This window comes from Melanaphis sacchari, unplaced genomic scaffold (assembly GCF_002803265.2).
Source record: "Melanaphis sacchari strain LSU unplaced genomic scaffold, SCAv2.0 Contig48_pilon_pilon, whole genome shotgun sequence".
Taxonomy (NCBI): Eukaryota; Metazoa; Arthropoda; class Insecta; order Hemiptera; family Aphididae; genus Melanaphis; species Melanaphis sacchari.
In genome coordinates this window covers 359717-370017 of record NW_020271327.1, presented here as the reverse complement: position 1 = coordinate 370017, position 10301 = coordinate 359717, and the positions used below count along the sequence as shown (strand labels likewise).

General features: G+C 29.0%; 1 protein-coding gene across 2 annotated transcripts; it reads right to left on the bottom strand.

Annotated features, from left to right (window-relative positions):
• Positions 1-1021: 1021 nt before the first annotated feature.
• Positions 1022-9308, bottom strand: LOC112598501. Of its 2 annotated transcripts, none has more exons than XM_025344985.1 (18): positions 9174-9308; positions 8098-8280; positions 6666-6899; positions 6380-6475; positions 5596-5676; positions 5416-5508; positions 4684-4788; positions 3928-3993; positions 3578-3667; positions 3416-3508; positions 3093-3200; positions 2883-2993; positions 2432-2545; positions 2246-2353; positions 2104-2163; positions 1597-1656; positions 1396-1479; positions 1022-1313 (listed from the first exon to the last, which is right to left on the bottom strand). In XM_025344985.1, exons 1-18 carry the CDS (start codon positions 9198-9200, stop codon positions 1182-1184), a joined length of 1845 nt encoding a protein of 614 aa, XP_025200770.1. In that variant the 5' UTR covers positions 9201-9308; the 3' UTR covers positions 1022-1181. The 2 variants fall into 2 exon arrangements, with proteins under 2 accessions (XP_025200770.1, XP_025200771.1); XM_025344986.1 differs by having other exon boundaries at positions 1187-1313; positions 1391-1479.
• Between the last annotated feature and the right edge of the window lie 993 nt (positions 9309-10301).

The window sequence follows — 10301 nt, the reverse complement described above, 5'->3', positions numbered from 1 at the left end:
TCGATTTTGGACATTTTCAACATAATAACGGAAATAAATCAGAAAATATAACTGACTACGAAATTTTTCATGGTCAATTTTCACAATTTTAAAGAAAAATGTTTTTGCACGAAGTATGAATAAATAGATTTTGGATATACAAAAGCTTGATATCTTATTCTAATTATCTAAATGCTGATGGCTTATATTTATATAAATAAAACATAACTATTTATAGAATATTAGGTATTTAATTCAAAATTTATTCATAATATCATTTTTTTTTTTTATATAAAAATGAAGTGACAGTAAACAGAGATAGAGATAACTCAATTATACATTTATTTTTTCTGACAACACGACCAAAGAATAAAGTGAAAGTGTTTTTCAATTCACGTTAAATACATAATATAAAGTATTATACGCTGTTGTTCGTACCAAACTTAAATTGCTAATAAGGAAATAAGTATATAATAACTAATAACTTATTAGATTTTTTACCTTTATTTGAAACCGTTTGCACGTTCTAACCTGTGCTGCAGTTTTTCGCCTATTAATAATTATTTTCAATAATTTATAATTGATTTTAAGTGTATTAGGTGGATAGATGTCAATATCTAGGAGTGTAGTGGTTTCGTGTGATGCCGATTTGTCTAATAATGTACACGTCTAATTTCTTGAAAATGCATTCGTTTCGTATTTTTCGAAAACACATTTGTATCCTGTTGACAACGTCCGTCAATGTGAAACCATAATATAAATCAGACTTTTCCGTTTCACCTGGCAATTATCTGATTAAATTCTTTACAACAATATAATTAGGATATATTTTTTTTTAATTAACGTTTAATAAAAAATTAGTAATATTACGTTGTTATAACTAAGAAGTCATTGAATACATTTCGTTTATTTGTTTTATAAGTATTATAATAGTTTAGAATATCAAAATATATTTTATAAAATTTAAAACGATGTACTAGAGTTATCGAATAATAATTTTTTGGGAATAAATCTGTTTCAATACATTTAAGCATCCATCATATTAAATTATCTATTTCGATATATATTTATATACAATTTTTGATTATGATCAACATATACTTATGAACACTAATGTATAGCTAAGCATTTAAAACAAGTCTAATATTCTTGTAATTAATTATTATATTATATTATTTTATTTTATGTGACGTAGTAGATTGTCAACCGGTGAGATAATATCTGGGAAAGTTGAACATAGCTCCGTTTTCTTCGTCGTTACTTGTCAAAGTCGTCGTTTCAGTTTCTGAGACGTTGACCGCTGATTTTATTTCATCCGGCTTGTTATGTCTGGTCTGCAAAAAAAAAAAAAAAAAACTAACAACAACCCGAGTGTTTTTTAATTCGTTATAACAATCTTGCCATCGATTACCTTACCGGTCTCGAATCGTTTGGCCAAGTGGTCTTGATACCAGCATTTTTCGGCCGCGGATCTTCGGCGGGATACGGATCTAGAGGCAGCTGTAATTGATAAAAATAATAGATAAATTAATTCATCTAAATCATCTTAATATAAATAAATGGATAAATGTCATCATTATCTACATTGTATATTATTATTATTTTTTAGTTGCTTACCAAGACTTGAGGCACTGGCTCTTGTGGTATTTCTGGCCATACTATCTCTTCTTGTTCTTGCTATACATATTAAAAAAAAAACGTAACTTAAATTTTAGTCAAATCAAAGTATAAGACTTTCAATGACTATTTATAGAAGCATAACTGAGTATGATGTAGAGTAGGGGAAGGGGAAGTGTAATATTTAAAATTAAAATTCTCAAAATATACGATATAAAAATTCTTTATTTAAAAACATTGTTACGATTTCATAAAAGATAACATTAAAAATTAAAAAATACTTAGATTTAATAATTGTTATATCTAGGTCCCAAAATAAAAGTAAGCTGTGGAAAATCAGAACAATTGTTTTGTTAAAGATGTATTTACTAGAAAAATGTGTCCATGGACAATTCTCAGTGAGAAAAATATTTAAATAGTTTTCAATTAGTTTTTACCAAGATTTTAAGCGTTATCCTACACATTGCCACTTTACTGTTATTATTTATTAAACAATATGCGACTTACTTGGGAATGTTCAATATCGGGTCTGACGGTAGTACCGATCGATTCTGTAGGCTCTAAAGTCTGCATTATAAAGAAAAAACGGTTAAAACATTACTGAACGCCAGCGGAACGAGTGATTTAAAAACCAATTTAAATTACTTACTCTAAACTCAGGATGGTCTTCGCTATTATTGTTTGGTTCAGTTACGAACTGAAAACCTGCTACATCTATTACAGTTGCGGTTTCTGTGTCACCGACCTTACCTGCGGTCTATCAACACATGTGTTGTATAATTAATTCAATATTAAACCGTCTGTTAGATATCAATAATGTATATTTAGCACTTACCTGTAATGTAGTTATCTCGGATTCGTACAAAGGCCGCAGCGTACTGACTAACTCAGGTTTTCCGTTAACCGCTTCGATAGTCGTGTAATCGACACTGGATGGTATGCCGGTAGTCTAAAAATTTAAGTTCAAATGATCGTCTATTTTTTTTTTTTTTTACAATAAAATTGTAACACTTATACGAGTAAGTACAAAAAGACCCAATTTCTTTTCTTTTTTTTTTTTTTGAGACAGAAAAACTTATTTAAATAAAACTCAATGTTTTGATCACACATTATTTTTGTTGATTTGGTAGTCCGAAATCATTAATTAAAAAACAAATGTTTAAGAAACATTTATAAACGCTCTTTAAAAGTTTAAAATATTAAAATTATTGTGTCCTTTTTTATAGGCGTTTCAATTATGAACATAACTAAGTCGATTGACTTTGTAATAAATGGATAACACATACTTGGACATTAGTCTGACGGCTTGGTTCAACTGTAGTCGGTATATTTTCGAACAATTCATTATCCTCTTTTAGTGATTTGGCAGTCACTAGCACATCCGTTTCATTTGGAATCTATACAAAGAAATACATTATAAGTTTCGTTGCCTGGAACTAGGTATATTATTGTCAATGTTGCCGACGAATCTTTGGATTTTATTTTGTTATAGGCACCTTAATTTTGTCGTCGTTCTCTTTAATGGAACGGTAATGCTCTGTCGCACTTTCTGAAATCACTGCAGTTGAATATTCATCAAATTGTCTTACACCAAAAATTGTGGTCTAAAATCGTGAAAATGTAACTATAAGATTCGTTTCAATAGTCTTAACTAATAATTTCATAATCTAATAAAATATAGCAAACCATTGATTAATATAGATAAATAATTTCAACCGTATAAATTATAACTATTTCGTAGGAACACATACCTCAAAGCTTTATTTTTATTCATCCTGTATTAAAGTACGAAGTTATTTTATTAAATCAATGTTTATACCTGGGCATATAGTGAGTCGTCGCTTTTTTCAGTGGTTTGTCCAGGTCCGTCGTAATACGATACCGTTGTTTGAACGCTGTTTATAATCGATGTCTGAATCAGAAAAATATTCTATAGTAGTAAATTATACAAATAGTAAATTAAAAAATAAATAATAATTACGGGCTTTGTAACTGGTGAATTATTTTGTGTGTCATCGATTACGGTAGATTCTGCACCGATCCTAGAGTTGCTGATTTCAGTTTTAATTTCCTTATGACATACAACATATATTATACCAAATACAAGACATATAATTTTAAAATTAACACAACACTGTGTTTAAAATATGTTTAGATCTAAAGAATAAAACGCTTCATGTTTACGTCTATAATGAGTAATGACAAAATTACTATGTGAAATTTTCTCGTAAGTATAATATTAAATACAGATAAGTATAAAATATGTACTATAAAAAGGTAAGGTAATATTTAAACTATACAGTACTTATTTGACATAATTTTCGGGCTTACCTTGGCATTATCTTCGTGGAATACTGTATCAGAATATCCTCCCTTATGATCTCCTCTCGAGGGAACCTAGACAAGGGTATCGTACTATTAAATCATGTCTATTTAAAATCTAATAAATCGTTCATGCTGTTATTATTATTTATTATTCATAAACTGTATTGTCCAATGATTTAATATCAAGGTGTTTAGCAATAAAACATTAACAGCCACACAACTGTCTTCGATAATATTCATTAGATTTGTATTATATTCATTGACAATAAAAATCTTAGTATATTTATTAATATACTTTGTGTAGGTACTGTGTATAATGTATACAAAGATTAAATTTAAAAAAATTAAAATTATTAAAAATTGATATACTTAATGGTAATCACAAATGATATTTAAAAATTTTCCGAAGTTTTTCTGAGAAAAAAATTAATAAAAAAAAAAAAAAACCCTTGCTTGCTACTTGATTTTTTCTTTACTATATAGAAAAACTTAAAATTATACATTTGTTTTTAAAATTATGATAAAAAAAGATTATCATTGACATTTCTATGATTATGTTATTATATTATAGTCAGTTGTTAGGAAACACCTAGAAAATATAACGTTTAATCAAAAAAATTATAACATTAATTTCTTTTTTATTAATGTTTGGTTTTGGAAAAACTTCAAAAATCAAAAAATAAATATTTTGTCCAGACCAAAAATATGCATATTATGTTTAAAAAAAAAGGATAAAAACAAAAATAAGATTATTGTTTTTACTTGAGGCTGAATCGGAACCGACGTCACTGAAGGCATTTCTGTAGTGATCATTTCATTTTTCAAATCATTAATAGATTCTTTACCATCGTTATCGTTTATTTTAATCTGTTTAAAAATAAATTGAAATTGAAATTAATTTGCTATTATTAAGTAAATAAAAATGATTCGTTTGTCATAGGACAATGGCTTTATATATATTATTATCCGAGATTATGCGTAGCTCATTGGCATACATGAATAATTACAAACACTAAATTACTGAATCATTTGAACTCCAATCCCCTCCTGCAGTATACTAATTAAACAATAAATTATCTATAGAATAACAATGTTTTTTTTTTGTATACACATAATATAGATTTTCATACAAGTTATTCATTCTTATAATTTAACACTGCAATAAAACAATTAAGTTATACAAAATGTAAATTAGTTGTATTAGAAAATACGTTATTTTATCATTTTCTAATATCTAGATGTATTTAAAATATAATTAAATTATTTAATACCTCAACAGTAATAAGCATATATTTTTAAGATAAATTTAAAATAAACAGAAATATTGATTAACGTATAACTATAATATCGAAACGTGTATTTTTTATAATAATATTCTTACTTTTGAAATTTGACGCATATTCAATCATAAAAATAATTTATATCATTGTAACTAAAATGGTAACAATTAATGTACGTAATATTATATTATACGTGTTCAATGTTCATATTTACATTTGATTTTTGAGTTGTTATCTTTACACTATCCCAATTAGGATCTATAGTTTCTTGCTGCTGTTGTTGTCCTTCGTTGTGTTCAATTCCATCCTGATTGGTAACAAATGTACATTATGGTTTCGTTTGTTTAATTACGATTCCTTTAGAATACATTTTATTGCCGTTTTATTAACTCACCGTAGAATTTTGGGTAGTAGACATTTTCACTTGATTCCAATCCGGAAAATTGATTTTTTCTTCGCGGTTTGAATGTTTTGTCTGTGATAATGCATAATATATTTAAATAAATACTATTATATTTGTCATTTTCAATCACCTAAACTTTCATTCTACACAGTACAATACGCCGAATACATTATAGAAATAATCAACAAATCATTAACTAATAGACGTAATAGTGAAAGAAAGTCACATAATAGAGTGTGCACCGCTGTCAGTAGAAAAATAATCATTGATTTGCATATTTCAATGGATATATAAAATGCCAATTTATCATAGTATAACGATTTATACTTTCAATGTCAGCCAAAAAATTATTTGAACCATAAACAATTCAAAATAAAACAAGCACGATGTTTTTTTTGTGCAGCTAATGATTCAAATGTAACGATAATATTATTTATGTCACTGTTGAAACGATATTATTAAGATTTAAGTTTATATCGAAGGCTTAAGTATAATACATTATGAAATTATATTATATTGTACAATAATAATGCTAGCATTCGACACGTCAACCTAATTGTTTACCACACGGCATAGCTGCATAGGCACAAAAACGAGGTGGGACTGGGGCGCCTAAGCTCGTTCAAAAACAACTGAATATTTTACACGCTCATATCGTTTTGCAAGAGCAGAAAACCCTCATAAGAGACCTGTATCGTCCTGAGCTTCACCCGTCCCCAAAAGTCATACACTTTGGCGCGCGGGTTTTATAATTTTTTTTAAAACACACACTCACCTCTTCAGTGGGGTACGGGATCGGGTCCACGACGACCGGCCGTTGGCCTCCGTCGATGGGATCCACTACTTTTTGACCTCGTTGCACGACTGTGCTCTGAAAAGGTAAAAAAAAAGTTAATATGTGAGACAAACAAAACGCTATCAAACCATACCGTATCCTTCCGTAAAAGATACGTTTTTATATTTTTATCGATTTCTACACGTATAGTTGCAGTGCGCTTTAGGCCTTTGTGCGTACCCATCGATCTTGCGGTTTCTAAATTCTAGTCAACATGTGAACTTACTTTGATGCGGCGTGTTAAGTCCGAGTACATCTTCCGGTAGTCGGTCACTGCAGCGGGGGCACCACCGCCATCTGCCTCTACAGTCACCGAAGCGGACGGCACGCCGGCGTTTGACAATACTCTGTAACCACCTTTGTCCGCCACGTAATCGACACGAACCACTCGACCATTGCCGTCCGCGTAACTGTAATATCCGGTCACCGTGCCGTCGCTGTCGCGCATCTCAGCTCTGCCCTGTGAACGTTATTAAAATCCATTCACCGTTGTCAAATAATAATCTCAACCGAGGGCCGTCAAAAATCTCATCCCTCAGCACTACTGTAACCGAGGGAAATTAATATATGTACTCGTAGCTTGATTGGCACATGTTTTAATTACACCGTGGTAACACGCAAGTATGTATTTGTGTTCATCACGTAAAAAAAATAAGTAAAACGTCACACAGTCGAAAAGAACAGACTAGTATTAACTATTAAGTCGTGTTATAAAATTATTAATGAAAACCAGTGGGATGTTCAGGAGTGGTTTTTATGTTCTAATAACGTAGTTAACTTGCACCTAAAGTCGAAAATACTTATGCAATGATTAAAATGTATATTATATGTATTGTATCCACTGGAGTATTAAAATATAGGACAATAGTGACTGATCTCGTATAATTAGCTATGAAGACCGAAGAGAAGTAATAAGTAAAAATTAATGAAAAAAACTGTTTAAATTGTTATTTCTATGTGTACTGTTTTACTGTTCTATTGGGAATTGTGACTATTAAATAATCAAATAATATAAGATAATTACAGCAAAAACTGTGAAAAATATATGAATTTATTTAACAATGCAAACACAACTTAATAAGTAAAGATCATATTTAGACATTCAGACATTATTTTTCTATTTTAAAAAGTTAATTAATATTTTTTTTAAATAAATTCATATTTTGTGTTAGTCGAAAGTTAATAAATTAGTAAACAATTAGCTAATTAGCATAGTATTAAATTAATTTTCTATCAGAAAAAGTTCCAGTATATCATATTATGTTTACGTCGGTAAAACAAGCTATATCGTAAAAAACAGCTCATATTAAATTTATACTAATAACATAATATGTTCAAATTAGTAGATATGACAGTTTTAAGTATAGGTGGTATTAAAATTAAAGTAGGTATTGTAAAATACTCTAGAAAAAAATTATGATATATTAATATAACTAAATAATCTACCACAATTTACTTTTATTTGAAAAAAAGATCGTATTTTCATCAAAATGTTGTGTTTTGTACTGATGATAACATTTTTTAAACTTATTCACGTATATTTACTTATAAGTTATATAAAGATTAAGTTTTTTGTGCGCTTAATTATCTTATTATACCAATCTCTAAGTAGATACTTAATTTTACTATAATAATATAATATAATTTTATTTTCTCACCTGCTCTCCATTGGTATGTCCAAATACATATTGTCCATCGGGAGATTGTATATGAAAACTATCCCCTGAAGTGTCACGACTGTTGCCAGATTTAGTGCGCCCCACAGCGGCACCTTTGCTGCCCATCGTCGCCGGATAAATACCGGCGGATGCTGCTGCAACCACGATCATCAACACTATGATCTATTTAGTAAAAATGTAAATAAATATTGTATAGTTATTTAAAGAAAAATTGTTATTTCTATTTATCGAAATTTCATCCGAACGACTGACGTTATAAAAGTAAATGAAGGGCCATAAACTCTTATAGAATGCACATAGATTAGATTACTATTAGATTCTATTGGTTATAAACTTTAGGTTAATCTTCATGATTTTGAAAAATGTTTTTATACAGTTAGAATAATAGATTAAATAACACTTATACATTTATACCTATAATATTTATGAAAAGTCTAATTTTTTAATAAAGATTTTTTAATTCTTAAATTTTTACTATGAATTTTTTATCTTTAATAGGGAACAGAACACATTGTTTAAAATTATGTTTATGTTTACGAGCTATGGTTGTATTGAACAAATAGTTTTTTTAATAATACGTTATTTAGTTTAAATTAGTGGAGTAGCTAGTGTAGTACATCATCTTTTAAATGGTGCCCTTGACACAATATTTATACTTGACTGGTCTAACATCATACACCTAATCATAGTGATCATTTTAAGTTTACTACAAAAAACAATTTGTTCAACAACGGACATTTATACAGCAACAACACTGAGAAGAATACTGCTTTTCTGTTTTAATCGTAAAAATTATAAAAATATCACCACAACGAAAAATAAACCAAACGTTCATATCTAAAACCGTTGTGGTAAATAAGACTTAATAATGTTATTTTTTTAAAAGTCGTGAAAATCGACCTAAAATCTCAAAAAGCTAAAAGGATTGCCTCGTGACTTAAGTACTTGGATTTAACGCTGACATACACGATACACTATATATAATATCTAGGCGAATTCTTCGAAAATATATAACATATTAAACACATACATAATATATATATATACAAACTTACGGCAGACGAGAGACGCATCATGTCCATCGTGTATGGATTGTCGTTATTTTTTAAAAGTAATATCGTTCGACACGTGTATTATAATATGATGGCACTCTGCGTCCGTTATGTGTATAACGATGATCGATCGGAAACCCCGTGGAACTCGAACTCGATCGTGCCGGTGGTTTGCGCACATCTTTTATACGCGTTGGTTTTTCGAAACGGCCATAAGTCTGGAGCCGACGTCCTCGGAGCTGTGCCCTACCACTGGTGATATTGGCGAGCGATATTGATTAATTGTTCCATCCGTTTTCCTGATTGATACAACATCGTAACGTGTGTACAACGCACACGCGGTATGTTATGATTCCGCGTAATTTTTTTCGATCCGAGAAAAAACTACGATCACAAATCATCATATTATTATCTACTCGAGTTTTCCCTATGACAAATATGTATATACATATATACAGGGTGATTATTTTTCATCTTCGAACACTCATTATTTCAAAATCTATTAACGTTTTCGAAAATATTTTTCTTACACAATAAATTGTAGATGAGATGAGCAGCGTAGTATTTTTTGAAATATTACCGTACCACTCCACTCCGTCAAGGCGTCAAAAGAAACTTTAAATAGGTACTTATAAGTTATAATTTATAAACAATAGTACTATGTATCGAAATACTCAAAATAATATTCTGCTTCAAAATAATATATTATGTACGTGTGTTGTCGTTTAAAAAAGTAGAAATCTTAAAAAAATTAATAATAATAAAAACATTAAATACACAATTTCGTTAAAATGTTGTTTTATTTCAACTGTAAATTATATGAGGATAATATTTTTAAAAATTTTAATAGATTTTGAAATAATGAATGTTGTTTGTTTAAAAAATCATCCTGTATATATTTATTACAAATAGGCATACGCAGAGCGCAACATTTGTCTCGTCGTTTACTATTTTGTAATCATTATAAATAATAGTAATAATAATATTGAATTAATATGACTTCATCATAGTTTCTTTGCTCGTATTATAACACACAACTGTAGTAGGTAGGTACCTAAAGTCTATAAATTACAATACACTATTCAGTATACAGTTTACAGTATACATGATACACCTACCCGTTTTATATTA

Coding starts and splice junctions, on each gene's coding strand:
- LOC112598501 (XM_025344985.1), bottom strand. CDS start 9,200: ATGGACATGATGCGTCTCTCGTCTGCC. Junction 5,677..6,379: donor TCCCGTACCCCACTGAAGAG/GTGAGTGTGTGT, acceptor GCATTATCACAG/ACAAAACATTCAAACCGCGA. Junction 3,994..4,683: donor CGGTTCCGATTCAGCCTCAA/GTAAAAACAATA, acceptor ACCCTTGTCTAG/GTTCCCTCGAGAGGAGATCA.